Below are 16,144 nucleotides of genomic sequence, written 5' to 3'. Positions count from 1 at the left end.
GAGAGAGAGAGAGAGAGAGAGAGAGAGAGAGAGGAAAACACGTTAAAAACAAAGAGCTAACCCAACAAATAAAATCAGAAGTAAAAACAAATAGGGAAAAAAATATTTAAGTATAAGATTGGGTTAGAAAATTGAAAACAAGGAGGCTTATTTTCTTTTGTCCAAAAGCCACTTTCAAAATAAGGGGCCTTCTCCAATGCGAACTCTAAGATACGAACTCGTTGCGAACTTTTGTTTTTAACCGTTGGATGGCTTGTGTGGCTTTATTTTCTTTATTTTCGCTCTTCTTCCAACGGTTAAAAACAAAAGTTCGCAACGAGTTCACATCTTAGAGTTCGCATTGGAGAAGCCCCCTTCAAAATAAACTCTGGATTTTTTTGTTGAAGTGGGCTGAAAAAAAATAAAAACATTTGGAGGCCCCAAATAGTTGGAGGCCTTGTGCCATCGCCCAGCCTGCACAAGCTATGGGTCGGGCCTGGTCTGTACTAGAGCCAGCTGATGGGTTCAACTTCCTTGTCCATTCGTCAGCCGCTGCAGAAATAAGACACCAGACGTCCAAACAACAAAAAGAAAAAATAAACGACACCAGACTCTGAGCCATCACACCAAAATCGCGGCCACCCTCAGCCGCCAGCTCAATCTTGTATTGCTCTCTGTCTCTGTCTGTCTCTCAGGTACTGTTCGTCTCTCTCTCTCTCTCTCAGCTCATCTTCGATTCTGTGACTAGTGTTTTGCATCTGTTTGGGTATTTAGGTTTTGATTGTGTGTGCATCTGTTTACCCACTCCTTCCTTGCGAAAAATCAATGCTGGAGGAGCTACCGATTGTTGTTTGCAGATTTATTTTTTATTTTTGTTTTTTTATTTTCTGTTTTTGTTGGTGGAGTCAAACAGTTTTTTGATTTTCTGTTTATTTTGATTTTTATTCATTGAATATGTCATGTCTTGTTCTGGAAAAACTATCACGTACTAGGAATATGATTAAGCGTTTTAATTTTTTCTTCTACTTTCTTTATTTGTTTAGAAGTAAATTTGCATTCAATTAGGGTTTAATGGATTCCCCAACGCTTGTTTGAATAATTCGCAGCAAATCGCAATGGCTCGTAACGAAGAGAAAGCGCAGTCGATGCTCAATCGATTCATCACACTCAAAGCCGAAGAGAAGAAGAAGCCAAAAGAGCGACGTCCATACCTGGCCTCCGAATGCCGGGACCTTGCTGAGGCCTCCAAATGGCGGCAGCAAATCATGGGAGAGATTGGGCGAAAAGTCGCCGAGATCCAAAACGAAGGGCTCGGCGAGCACCGTCTCCGCGACCTCAACGACGAGATCAACAAGCTCATACGGGAGAAGGTTCACTGGGAACGACGAATTGTTGAGCTCGGAGGCCCTAACTACGCGAAACACGCCCCTAAGATGACGGACCTCGATGGTAACATCATCGACGTCCCAAACCCTAGCGGCCGAGGCCCTGGGTATCGGTATTTCGGCGCCGCGAAGAAGTTGCCGGGAGTCAGAGAGCTTTTTGAGAAGCCACCGGAGCTGAGAAAGCGGAGGACGAGGTACGATATATACAAAAGGATTGATGCGAGCTATTATGGGTATAGGGACGATGAGGATGGGGTTCTAGAGAAGGTTGAGGCTCCGGCGGAGGAGAAAATGAGAGCGGAGGCCGTGGCGGAGTGGAAACGGATGGAGGAGATAAGGAAAGAGGCAAGGAGGGCGGTGAAGAGTGGGGAGGTGGTGTCGGTGGCGAAGGCGAAGGAGGTTTTGTTTGAAGAGGAAGAAGAGGTGGTTGAGGAGGAGAGGCAGAGAGAAAGGGAATTACAAGAGAGGAGTGAGAGGGAGAAAGAGTTTGTGGTGCACGTGCCGTTGCCGGACGATAAGGAGATTGAGAAGATGGTGCTGGAGAAGAAGAAGAAGGAGCTGCTGAGCAAGTATACTAGTGATGGATTGTTGGAGGAGCAGACCGAGGCTAAGCAGATGCTTAACATTCAGCGCTAGAATGCAGACACCAAGAAAGAGAAAGAGTATGTTACTGTGTTTAATTTGACTCATTGACTGATAAGAAGTTGTTTGTTCTTATCAAATTGATGTTTAAGATGGATTTTTGATGTATAAATGTTCTGGCATAGGTTGAATTCTCTTTGGTTATTGGTAGGCTTTGTTAAGTAAGTGTTTGTAAGGTATTTAGATGGTGGATTGAGTAATAGTTGTCCTTGATGATGAAACAAGTTATATTTGTCACTTTGGATTTAATTTCAAGGAGCTATAATTATCAGTTGATTATGACAAGTTTTGTTAGCCTTTCTACTACATGTTTTCTTTTATAATGCTGTGAAGATACAAAGGACCTATTGGCTTAGATTCACATTTTGAGATCAATAGGAACCGTTGAGAAGGTTGGTGTGCAAAGGCCTCAGTTGCATTCTTTTAAATGAGACATCTCAAAGTGTTTGTGGAATCATATCCCACAAATTGATGCTTTCATTGAGAGCCACCTCAACAGGATTTTCTAATTTGTTATAGATAACTTAGAATCTTGCTATTATTAGGGAATCTCTCTTAAGTTTTACTTTCTAATTTGTTATAGATGAGGTTTCCAATGTGGATATAGGTGTCTCTCTTGATGCAATCCTAGACATCCAGATATCTTGGAAATATTAGCAAAGTATGTGCTTGTTCATAAATTTTTTTTTTCTTTGTTCCGAGTACATTGCTTTCTGAGTTTATCATTGTGCTAGTTTTTCTTTCTTCTTTTTGGTTTAATAAAGAATGATAATGATGCAAGCCAGAATATTTAGCATCTTGAGCAACAAATTATTCCTTGTAAAAGAATGTTTCTGCATCTTTATGTTGGTTTTGATTTAATAAGGATTTCTTGTCAAAGATGTTCAGTTGCAAAGGTTGTTGGCTGGTCAGGTTCCCCCAATTTTTTTACCTCTTGTACTGTCTCTTCACGTCAATAATGCCATAATATGAAGGAAAACTATGGAGTGTGCCCCCCTTCTTTTAAACCCTGCAGTGGCATTTGCTTCAGTGACTCTGATAATCAGGTACACCATCTTCATTTCTCCTCCATATTTAAGAAATAACCCAATCAGTATTTTCTTTGTTTTTTCTTTTGTGGCATAGATTTCTCCCTCCTTTTTTGTTTCTTTTTCTGGGGTCTCATTTATGTTGCTGTCACTATGGTTATTTTTTAAAGATCAATGACATTTCATGCAACAATTTATAGAGCTGCTACTGTTTAGGAAATCTATGCTACCAATTTGTGTTCTTTGGTTTCGTCTTATCTGATGTTTTGAGCCTTATTTAGGAAATCAATGGTAAATAAAATTTAGGTTTGTTTCATACTAGTATGATTTTCACTGAGAACTTGGGTTGATGAAGAAGAAAGGTTGGAAGTAAGTTTTAAAGTATACTATCTGCATTATGAGATCTTGAGGTAGTTTGAGCATTATATATAAGATTAGAATGCCCAGCAAGCAGTAGTGATTTTTTTTTTATTTAAGTTGCCGTATCTGGTAAATAAAATTGTATACAACTCTGGTTAGAGTTCATTTGGTATTGTAATATTTCACCTTTTCAAACGTTTTCTATCAATGTACATGAGCACAAATTAAGTCCGCTCAAATTTTCTTTTATCAATTACTAAAAATCAAATAAACAGAAACCTTAGAAGTGCCACGTTTTAAACAATTGCCAGAGCTGATGAGGGCACTCCAAATAATAAAAATAGGAAACCATTTTTATTTGGACATGTTAAACAGGATCCTTGGTTCTCATCATTTACAAAAAAAACATGGTACTTTCTGATGTGCCTAAGCCTGCAGTGGGGCAGAGTTTCTAATGGGGAGCATACGTAGTTTCTGTTACTGTTTGGTCTCTAATTATACTATCCCTGCTCTATAGTTTCTAACTGTAATGTGTATCAGAGTAAAATAACTAGTAAGCTTGGCTTGGCACACCATAGATTTGACTTGTTTTACCCTTCTGCAGTTTAAAAACGTGTACATTAAGCTTATTTTTGAAAATGTATGGACTTTTGGGTTGTGTGTAGATTGTTCTGGTATTAGCGTTGTGTTAATCAATTATGTTCAGTATATGTCCTGGGCCCTTTTTCAGGTGACAGAAGCAAGTGAGGCATTTTAAGAGCTTCTTTTTCTTTAGCTTTTAATAGAATTTTCTTTTCTTAACTACTGCTGTCAACTCTTTGGGTTCTGATTTTCTGATTGTCATTGTAAGTCTTCTAATTGAGCATGATATTGTCTTTGTGGTATGATTTTCTGTGTTTACCCTATCTTCTTTTCTTTTTACTATATCTTTTGTGCCTTAAACATATCTTGCTCTCTTTTCCTCGTTGTTGGGTTAGTTTGCGATCTAGGTTTGTTTTCACTAGTATTATGTATAAGATCATTTCAAAATTTGTTTAAAGACATCTTTGGTTCCAGTTCTTCATTGCTTGTTTATCTTGTTTGATGTTTGAGCTTTATTTTCGGGTAATAAGATGTTTGAGCCTTATTTTCGGGTACTGAGATGTTTGAGCTTTATTTTCGCGTATTGAGATGTTTGAGATTTATTTTCAGGTACTGAGATGTTTGAACAATATATGCTGTTTTGAGTCTCTACATATGGCAGGAAGACTTTGACCGGATGGAAGGAAGACTTTGACTGGCAAATGGGAGGGAGGGTAGGGGGTCATTCACGGCCTTGACTGACTGGAGCTCAGATCTGCTGCGTTGAGTCTCTACATATGGCAGAATATAAACGCTGTTAATAGGTCCTGATTGTATTTTTCATTTCGATTTTATTAAAAGAATTCTTTTTTTAGCAATCACCCTAAATTATAGACATTGTTTTACTTTACTTTTTGAACTTTCAATTTGGTTTTTAGCCCCATAATCTTTCACAAATACCCCATTTTGTCAAATTTGTTAACTGCTTCGTAAAATTCATAGGCATTTTTGTCACTTCAAGTAAGGATTTAATTTAACCAACTTAAACCCTAATTGAGTCAACTCATTTTTCCCTTTAGACCCCATTTTCACTTCTTCATTTTTTAGTCCATTCAAAATATGATTGAAGCGAACAAGTGATCGAGTTAATTAGGGTTTAAGTTTGTCAAATCAAATCTTAACTTGATCATTGATATAAATTACGCTGAATTTCACTAAGGAATTAAAAAACTTGACGAAATGGGGCATATGACACGTTTTGAGACTGAGGGTCTCAAAACCAAAGAAAGTTCAAAGGGCAAAGTGGAACAAGGTCTATAGGTGAGGCAACATTGTTAAAATCTCCTATAAAAATATTTGGATGGGTTAGCGGCGTTAGGATTGATTAAATAGAAAGACAGATGTCACAAACATAAGTAGGGAACAGGGATGGGATTGGAAAATTAGGAGACAGAGGATCATAATTGAACTGTTGAACAGTGGACCTGACATTCTTCTATTCCTCTCCTCCGTTTCTTGGACATTTATATCCTTTTGGGTACAAACAATTTCGCTCTCTATTTTTCTCCTTTCAGTAAAATTTTTGACTTGTAGAAAATTGAAGTAATAGAGTTGATGTTTTTTTTGGTCGAATCTTCTGGAGTTGACTTATTCAAAACAACTGGTATCATTTTATCAAGGTGCGTGTCGTATCGTATAGGTAGGTTTTGGGTAAATAAATAGTCTATAAATATATAGAAAGCATGCAATTTGTAAAGAAGATCAAACTTTCGGTGCTCTCTAGCTTTCAATAAAACACTATTTGCTTTTACGTTCCAAGTTCCAGGCAATACGTAACATATTTTAAGCTTTCTTTCACTTTTTTTTATTTAAATTTCTATTTCCTCGAGCAGACTTCTAGTTCAAAACAAGGAAACAAAATTATAGTTGTATTATTATTTACTGAATTAATCACTTTGTTCTGGTTAAGCACTTCCCATTGAAATAATTCGATATCAACCATTGAACCTTTCAGTTCTTTACATATGACCTTGTTTGTTGGTCTTTACGCAAAATTATGTTCAAGTTTGATGTTCAAAGCTTGATATCTAGTCTCTATAGTGACCATTTGACTATATGATAGAGCCCCGACTCAAATTTGGTATCAGAACCAAGCTTAGCCAATTAATAGTATAATTATAATAATAAAGTACCTTGAGGATAAACTCATCAATACATCTTATTGAAACCAACTATATCAAATTTTGCTTTAGGCAACACCACATAGGCATAAGCAAAATAAAAATAATAGAACCTAAATGATAAAAAGACATCATCAGCAATACTTGGCGATGCATGATTTAGCATCGCAGTCTTAACAACAAAAACTAATTTGTTTTGTGTTGTTTTGTTTTTTCTCTTTTTAGAGATTTTAAGCAGTGATGCCTTTCCTTGCATTTTACCTAGGTCAACGTCACACTATTTTCACTTCCCCACAAATATTTCAATGTCCCCCTCAAATCGCGAAGTCTCTCACTCTCTCTCTCTCTCTCTCTCTCTCTCTGAGTGAGATTTGATGAGTTGCAGCGAGAAACAAATATTAAAGAATACACAGAGTTCCCCATCGAAAACTTCATAAAATAGAAAGTCTCATATAATAAATGGTTCCACTCCTAATAACATCAAAGCCTTTTGTATAAAACCTCACGTCTGCTAAATAGGTGGTTAAGTTGGGGGTTAATATTGATGTTGCTAGTAGTGGGCCAAGGGTACGTTCCTCTGAAATCTTAACATGGTATCAGAGTGGGCATGTTGATTTTGCACGGTTAAACCCACATCAAACAAAAAACCCAAATTGAACCAAAATCAACCAAACCCTAAATTAAAAATAAAAAAGGTGACAAATGTGGAATTGGTTGCATGTGTGGCCCACTAAAAAGTGGTTCTACGTGAGGAGTGTTGAAGAATACACAGAGTTCCACAACGGGAACTTAACAAAATAGAAAGTCTCATATAATAAATGGTTCCACTCTTAATAACATTGAGACCTTTTGTATAAAACCCCACACATGCTAAACATGTGGTTAAGTTGTTGCTAATAGTGGGCCAAGGGTCTGTCCGTCTGAAATCTTAACAACAAAGAGAGGAGAAGTTAGTGAGGTTGCGTGGCAACAAGGCCGGACTGGGCTCGGTTCAGTAACCAAACTAAATGGATGATAACGTCTATTGCCCAATGACCATTGGAAGGGACCAAATTGGAAACGGTATCGTACTGCTGTTGGTTTATCAATTATCAGTGGAACAGATCATGTCGATATGTGCTCTCATTATCTCAGATATTCTCACTCTCGATATGTGTGACTCATCTCTCACTCTTAGATCTTTTCAATTTGTGGATTAGACTGTTTAGCTTAATTGCCTCAACCATCCTCTGTGGCTGGGTTTGACTGGGAGGGTGTTAGTATGAAAATTGTATTGTCATTTCCTAGACTCTAGCATAGGTCGAAAATTAGTGTGTGAAGAATTGTTACTGGACGTTTTGGCACAACTTATTCAACCGCATTCTTCCGAGGCATGACTTGACCATATGAGAAACTTGATAACAGGTAATCATGACATAATCATGCATTCATTATAGGATTCCTAGTTGGAATTGTTTTAACACAAGTATTTTTATGTTAATCCTATTTTTAATAGGATTAGATTTTATCTCTTGATATTATTTCCTACTTGATTGGCCGTAGTGGAAAGTCATTAGGTTTCTTCACATCTTGCATTAGTTGGCGTCATCACATAGCATGTAAATGGAATTAGAATTTATATTGATAATTGGATATTTGTTGGCGGCTGTTTTGGAGTCTCAAGGAAGAGACCTCTTGGCATGATGTTTAGGAGTCTTAGTTGAATTGGTTTTGAGTATCATTGTTGCATAGGAAGTGTGGTCACGTGGGTTTCTCTCTAGTGAGAGAAACCCTGCATGGAATAAAACCAATTGTTGTTTCTTTTCATGGTAGGCTTTTCATGTATTATCTTTGAGAGCATATTGAATCTGTTGGTGGAAAAAAAGCTGCTGTGATTATTTTCTTCAATAAGTCATCAAGTGCTCCTTTGTTGCTGGGTGACTTATTGAATCTTTTGTTCATTCATATTGCATTCATTTGTCGGTGACTAATATGGTTGAGAGCACCAAGACCGTGGTGTCGGTTTTCCTCCGGCGAGCTTGAAGCAATCATGACCAGTATTGCGTTCAATATAAGGAGTGTTGAAGATCATCCCGTGACAGAAGTTGAGTTACAAAGAAGTCGGTAAACATTATCTAGAATGTGTCTAGGATAAGTGTGTGAGTACTTCTTGTAATCATCATTTTATAGTGGATTTGTGTTGGACTAAGGAGTCCCGTGGATTTTCCCTAGAGGTGGGGTTTTACCACGTTAAATAATTCTCTGCGTGTTCTTTTATTTTATGCCTAGCACATTTCAGGATTGATAAGCCATATCAATCCTGCTACCGAAGTTTATTGATTATAATATTAAATTAGCCTATTAACACCCTCTAGGCACATATAGACATCCTACAAGTATTTTCAGAGGGAGAGAAAGGGAGAGAAATGGATGATAGATGCGATGTTGATCTTGACTTCTTACTGAACGATTGTGGCTGAAATAGAAACGATTGGCCGACATAGAAACGATCGAAGTGGGGATTGCCCATGAACTCAGAACGGTTTCTGAGTTCTTTCTAACAAGAGTTACCCTAAATTCTAATGAAAACATTTTGAAAACTAGAAATTACCTCATAAAAAAGATAAAAGGGTGCATTTGAGCAGTCGTTGGGCTTGGTTTGTTTGATTGGTGCTCGATCCTTCTTCAGTTTTGCTTCTATTTATAGACTTTGTATTTTTATCTGGCTGAGTCGATAATCCTAGCTGTGGCTCTGACATGCGTCCAATAAGCTCTATGGCTTCCTCCATATGCTTTCGCTTGTGAATGGTCAAGATGGGCGGTGGAAAAGGAGAATATCGGCCTCATTCTGACAACTTGGGCGGTGAAAAAGGTGAATCTTGGTCGGCCTCTTGCTCTCTCGGTGAGGCAAGTAAGCCTTTGACCATTGCTTGTTTGCTTCGTCGGTTGGGGCAAATAATTATTCAGTCTAATTGTTGGTTGACTACTTCCTTTTGAAATGCAAGCACTGACTGAGTAAGCAATCTTCTCAGTTTAGTGTCTCTATGAGGCAAACCTTTTGTGTCTTGAGGAGTTCGGTCTCTTCTATTCACCTAGGCCACTTATGTGGGCCTGAAAGCCCTTCCTTAGGCCCAAAGAAATCCTCTCTCTCTAGCTGTCATTATTTTTGAAGGCTCATTCTTTTCAGGCTCATGGGCAAAAAACTAGGTCTCTAAACATGGCTGGAGAAAAAAACAAAAAAAACAAAAAAAAAAGAAGAGAAGAGAATAAGAGATGTGGAGACTCTAATGAGGAAGAGTCATTGGCATGAGATGGGCATCTCATTGATCATGTTAAGATGAGTATGCAACAGTTTGATGATGTTACTGTTTCGTTTAGTCTAGGGGGTGCAATCAAGTAGCTCATCTACTAGCAAAGTATGCACTTAATTGTAATTTTATTGCAACTTGAATTGAAGAGGTTGCCCTTTTGTTAGGACCAGTTATACAAAATGATACTGTTATATCCTCTTAATTGTTGTTAATGAATTCCTCTTTCGCAAAAAAGAAAAAAAGAAAAAAAAAAAAAAAGACATGTGGTGACTGGAGAGAAAAAAGAGAGTGGTGGGGTTGAAACCGTAACATATTTATAATGTCTTTTAGTTCTTCTATGAAGTTATTAAATAACCTCAATATATACCTATATTTTACAAAAAAATCTAATTACTCTAGTTGTATGAGGACTTCATTGCAAACCAAGAGATAGGGGGTTTGACTCCCTCTTGGCACACAATTTTTTCAATCTTTGGCGATTCACAAGTCGGTTCGGTGCTAGACCGATTTATAGTAGTTCGGTCTGATTCTATCAATTGAGCGGTTTCATGTTTTCAATTCCCAACCCTAGAAAAATTTTAGATGATGTTTTTCAATGGGTACATAGATTAACATAGGTATCACTACCTCCCCCATGTACTTTGAGGCCTTTATTCTCTTTTTGGCAGGCTCTATGGATATTTTGATATCAACCAAATACATATACGATTAATAGCATAAATAAAAGAAAAATGTGTCAAATTGGAAGGTCCAATTTCAATCTAAGTAGTGGACAAATATGGAAATGAAAACCTAATCAAAGTTGAGCTAGTTGTTTGACATTAATTGGATAAACATCAAATTCAAGAGTGGAAGCATAGGCCTTGCTTGCTATTTGAAAATGTAAAGCTTCTGTTGGATGCAGCCCATCAAAGAACACTTTTCTCGTCCTGTTCGCACTTGTTTCCCCGCCTCTTCCGCATAGTACTTCATTTACACCTGCACCCAAACAAAACCAAAAAAAAAAAAAAAAAAAAACCAAAGTGTTTCATGAATTCAGACAAAAACATACAGTATTTGTTTTTCATACATAAATCACAATTTAAAACAATAGACAATTACTGAAAACTCCTTAAGTAAAGCTCAATTTTACATAAACCCGCTTTTTGGGTAATTTTTATGTGCAGTATAGTACTTCAACCTGATCTAGTAGAGGGTTATGAATTGAAAATCGTTTGAAGGTTTATTCTATTTTATTTTAATTTTTAATTCTTTGAACAACCACTTTTTATTTAAATTTTTTTTTAATTAATTGCACAAAATTACGGCAAATGGTAAATGGTTCCTAAACTTTTTAAAAAGTGCTCAGTATTTTAGTGCTCGAACTTTCAAATTAATAAATGCGGTCCTTACAATTTTGGTCCATACATCAATTTGGTCATATTGTCATTGCATTCCATCATAATTTTCATTAAAATTGATTTCGTATCATCACCTAACAAGCTTCAAATTAGTAATCAAAATATAGCTCATCCGCCCAATAAACAATAAAAAAATCTCCTATCTTTTCCTTAAGAAGGTCGTCTACTTTCTATTTACGAAGAAGTGAGTTTTATTTTATCTACGTGAATTATAGGCTGTATTTTGAAAAAAATTAAGACTTTAAAGTTGGTCGCACGACCACTTCCACTGAAGGTTTTGATGGAATGGGGTGGCAAACACCAAATTTATGTCTACAATTACAACTGTACACAAATAATACAAATATACGTAAGAACGACATGATAGCAAGCTATCAAAAGATAAAAGGAAAGAACCTTGAATCTGGGAGATCACTTTGCAACAAGGGTTGCTTGTGTCTTCAAAGCCTGTAATAAATGCAACAAAAATAAGTCACTACTTGGTAAGAAATAACGAAACGAAATGGGTTGGACACAGGCAATTCTAGGTTACAAAATTTCTTCCCCAAATGATGTTCTAGTACACATGTTAGGTCGTTCAGAAATACTAGCTACTTTCCTCCATATGGCACAAAATGAACAGGGAAGGTAAAAAGAGAAAAGCAAAAAGGGAAGGTAACTAGCACTTCTCTTTTGATATCTATAATTCCAAATTTGAATAAACGAATTTTCTGAGCAGCACGAAATGTTTAATGCTATAGGAACAATGTAATACTTCGTTATTCAAATATCTGATATGAAGTCATACTATTTTGCATTTAAAAAGTATGAAAAATTACTATTTGCCCTTATAGAACACATGAATAAAAGATTATTTTCATAATTACCAGTGGAAGCCGGATTCTGGATGATATTAGTCATAATATTATATGTGTTGACCAAAGCAAAATTGAAGTCAGGCATGCTTCTTTTGAGAGCATCTAGCAGTATCTTCAGCCGAACGTTGTACATCTGAGCTGCTTGGCTCAGAGCTTGAGGGCTGCCTATAAAATTTGGTCTGTTAAGCGCGGGACTGTAGCCTAGTGGATTTATTGACATTACCACAAATTTTCGACCTCCCAAACTATACAGTTTCTGCAACAATAAAGCGGATCATGATTTAAAATATTGTGTGTCAAAACTTGGCCCAGAAATATAAAAAAGGGCTCAGTCAAACATGATCGAGAGAGGAATCGTAATCGTTGTGACACTGTCTTAAAGTAGTTGTAGACGCCTCGCTACGTGCAAGTTATAGCTACCGTACTACAACTCCAATGTACAACTCTTGAAACTCACACGATGTATGATTCCTTAAGCACGATCACAGCATACGATATGCTTAGAAGTGTGTATTAGATTACCCATTAATTGTAGAGAGGAAGAGAGGAGAGATAGTAGGAATATAGATGAAAGATGATTGGACATGAGGGTAAGGGAACTCAATCGAACGTATACTCCATTTTTCTGAGAAATATATACAAAAGACATGACTTTTACTTGACCTTTTAGTAAGGGACTATGACTATTCACTTTAAACTCATGGGTGTGGAAAAGTATATTTGGCCTAAGATTAAGGTTCGAAACTCATCGGAACCAACCCCTTTTTGAGAAAAAAAAAAAAACCAACATAACATAATTACTTAATAATAAACAACTAGCTTTGAATCTTAATAAAAATAAAAATAAAAACATAAAAATCCAACCATTTGTAGCAAGTTGGAGAATTCTTGTTATATATTATATATCAAAATGCACCTGGAGTTTTTGAGCCAGAGAGGCAATGAGACTTCTAGTGAAGGCTTCAAGGCCAAATTGGAGGTAGGATTTCCTGGCGAAGTAGTTGAACATGTAATCGTTCCCACCAACTCCGACAACAAACAAGCAGCTTGGAAGTGATTCAGAGCTTTTGCACCCCAGCTCAGCTTCTAGCTCTGGCAATGTCTCCTCCTCGAAGTCCCGGACTTGCTGGCTCAAATTGATAACATTGCCCTGAAATATTAACGAGCTTAATGCTCATTGATTATCATATAAAATCGAAATTAATTATACTTAAAATTAATTTTGTTTTTACTTTATTACCTTTAAGAGATGCCAAACTTGATATGAAGGGATCATTAATATTGTCATACAGGTCATGGACGCTGCTGATGCTTCTAAAGAATTATAGGCTACTAGTGAAACACGTGAGTTATTTGTCTATGGTTGCCATTCACAAGTTAAATATGAAATTAACCCCTTTTGCATGAATGAAGATAGATTAGTTGGGATGGAGAGGGTTGTAGCTCATAATATATATGTTCCAATGAAGATAATAAAACCAAAGTAAACTTCAATTTATATATGTAAAAATGAATAAGGTAAATTACTCCAATGGTCCCTAAACTTGTACGCGATTTACATTTTGGGGCCTCAATTAAATTATTCGTTCAAATGGTCCATTAACTCTATATTAATCGCTCCATTGGTCCTACCGTCTGATTTTCTGTTAGATTTAACCAAATTTTAGGGTAAATAATGACCAATTTGCCCTCATATTTAACGGAAATATTGACAGAATGTAACGGTAGGACCATTGGAGCGAATAATATAGAGTTGATGGACCATTTGAACGAATAATTTAATTGAGGCTCCAAAATGTAAATCGCGTACAAGTTTGGGGACCATTTGAGTAATTAACCCTAAGGTTAAAGAGTCCATCTATGGTACAAATTCATATGACATGCGATCTTACAGTTGACAAATATCTATTCTAGCTCTAGTACGAAAATTGAATATATTCAGTCTAGATTTAATGGCATGTTTACTAATTTGGAATCAAAGTGAATATAAATCGGAGTGAACATGAATCAAAGTGAGCACGAATCACTTCAAGACATTCCCATTAAAGTGTTTACTACATAACTGTCTGGAATAAGAAGAAAAATGACTTTGGATGGAGGTGATTCCTATTCTTTCCGTTCCTATTCCAGTTAGTAAACATGCGCCATAAGGCTTTAAAAATGAGTTTGTATCATTGTATGCAATATGAGTTAACGCCGCTAAAATTTTCCAGCAGCGTTTAAATAAAAATAGAAAACACATAATTAAGCATGAAAAAGAAGGTAATATGATGAGATGAGATTAATTAACGAAGATCAGTATAGTTCGACATACCACAATTGAGCCGGTATCATCTAATATACTGGAAGAGCCAGAGGCATGGTTGACTCCATGAAGAATTTTACTTCCCTTAGTTGAAGGGTATTTAGAAGGTGGGATGAAGGAAGGAAGCTTGAGTTGGTCACCAAGAAGGTCAACGACATTTTTGCCATTTGTGAATCTCCCAGAAGGTCCGTTTGGGAAATCAATACCATATGGCAAATAATCAGCTTTAGCCCTGCTTTCAAAGAAGTTATTGTTGCCATTGTCGACCAGAGAGCTTCCAAACACAAACATGCCTTTGGTCGCAGCTCCATCTTCTGCGAAGTTACAAATGGAAATGGATAGAGGCAGACAAGCGAACAAAGAGAGATACAAAAACACAACTTGTTTGGAAGGTTGTTTTAGAGAGTGGTATTTCATGGTGGGTGGTTTCTGCTGGAGGGAAAGAAACAGGGATGAAATGTGGTTTTAATTCTCCAGAACCAAACTCTTCCTTTTCAAAGTATGAACTAGTATTTATATGAGTAGTTGGCTTTCACCTTTAACACACCTATTTTTTCTCTCCCACTTGCAGCCCTTTCATTATTGTTTCTCAAGGTTTTTTAATATCAAAGTTGTTTTAATAGAAAGGACACTCCTTGGCTCCTTATAAACAAATCACAGTTCGAGACATACGCAAAATTAATTTATTAAACTTATAAAAAGAAAAATTTGTGTACACATGTCATACAACTTGTCTTGGAATGACGCCTTACATACAAGGAGCTAAGTATTGCTAAAATATGAATATGGTTTGAATACTTTGGGTTAGGTTTTATTCTTCTCCATACGGAGGTATATATAGGAGTATACATGAGTGCTTTACAAGGAAATAGATACAGTAATCAATTAGGATAGTATCTCCTAATTATACAATGATTTGTCAACTATATAGAATAGAAAAGTAAATCCCTTAATTAATAAAGGAAATAAATCTCCTTGATTAATTAGGAGACTCACGTCAACACTCCCCCTCAAGTTGGTGCATATACGTCACCAATGCCCAACTTGGTAAGTGAGTCATGAAATACTCTGCCACAAACAACTTTTGTTAAGATATCTGCCAGTTGATCTTCTGATTTTATGAATGGTAGGCGGATGATCTTCTTCTCAATTTTTTCTTTGATAAAATGTCTATCCACCTCAACATGTTTGCACTACTACAAAAATCGAAATAGACGACGGTAATCCACCGTCGTGTATTCGGTTTTTCAACTGTCGTGAAATCGAGCGACATCTTTTGATGCATAAAACCACGACGGTAAATCCCCGTTGTCTATTATTTCTAAAGACGACGCTTTTACTCAAAACCGTCGTCTATTATATGTAAATAGATGACGATTTTACTCAAAACCGTCGTCTATTATGAAGTAAAGACGACCCTTTTTATATGAAAATGGTCGTCTATTATGAAGTAAAGACGACCCTTTTTATATAAAAACCGTTGTCTATTATATGTAAAGACGACCCTTTTTATATGAAAACCGTCGTCTATTATATGTAAAGACGACGGTTTTTTTTATAAAAAGGGTCGTCTATTATGAAGTAAAGACGACCCTTTTTATATGAAAATGGTCGTCTATTATGAAGTAAAGACGACCCTTTTCATATAAAAAGGGTCGTCTATTATATGTAAAGACGACGGTTTTTTTATAAAAAGGATCGTCTATTATTAAGTAAAGAACTATGTTTTATTATATCCAAAGACGTCGGTTTTGTTAAAAAGCCATCATCTATTAAATGTGAAGACGACGATTTCTTGAAATATTGTCGTCTATTAACTCTAAGACAACGATTTTTTAGTAAAACCGTCGTTGATTGTATATAAAAAGACGTTATGGTGTTAAAAGAGGTCATTGATAATATATACAGATGACGGTTTTTCCAATAAAACCATCGTTTTATTATCTTTAGTTTTTTGAAGAGTCAATAGTTATTACATAGTCAACCAATCTTTATTCTATTACATACATACTTCCTATCTATAATTAGAAATAACGGAGCTCACAAATTCTACTAATTTGATTTTAACTTCATCAATTTGTTCTTGGGTTGACTTAGCTCTGCCTTCTTGCACATTTTTCAAGTTGTTGGTGTCGGAAAAGGAAAGACCTGCACGAA

At 36.3% G+C, this 16,144-nt stretch overlaps 1 protein-coding gene across 6 annotated transcripts; it reads left to right on the top strand.

Moving 5' to 3' along the window:
* The first annotated feature begins 516 nt into the window (after positions 1–516).
* Positions 517–4,865, top strand: LOC110768170 (uncharacterized). 6 transcript variants are annotated; one of them, XR_015835988.1, is made up of 4 exons: positions 517–674; positions 1,086–2,026; positions 2,919–3,052; positions 4,586–4,865. XR_015835988.1 is itself a non-coding variant. In XM_088253517.1 (3 exons), the coding sequence occupies exon 2, from the start codon at positions 1,095–1,097 to the stop codon at positions 1,998–2,000; it is 906 nt and encodes a 301-aa protein (XP_088109643.1). In that variant the 5' UTR covers positions 517–674; positions 1,086–1,094; the 3' UTR covers positions 2,001–2,026; positions 4,586–4,865. The 6 variants fall into 6 exon arrangements, 2 of the variants coding, with proteins under 2 accessions (XP_088109643.1, XP_088109642.1); XR_015835989.1 differs by having other exon boundaries at positions 2,895–3,052; XR_015835990.1 differs by having other exon boundaries at positions 2,887–3,052; positions 4,638–4,865.
* Positions 4,866–16,144: the final 11,279 nt, after the last annotated feature.

The sequence above is a fragment of the Prunus avium genome, chromosome 5 (assembly GCF_965620075.1).
Source record: "Prunus avium chromosome 5, drPruAviu1.hap1.1, whole genome shotgun sequence".
NCBI lineage: Eukaryota > Viridiplantae > Streptophyta > Magnoliopsida > Rosales > Rosaceae > Prunus > Prunus avium.
The sequence above is the reverse complement of the archived record's forward strand: the minus strand, read 5'-3'. Positions and strand labels throughout refer to the sequence as shown.

Coding starts and splice junctions, on each gene's coding strand:
- LOC110768170 (XM_088253517.1), top strand. CDS start 1,095: ATGGCTCGTAACGAAGAGAAAGCGCAGTCGATGCTCAATCGATTCATC.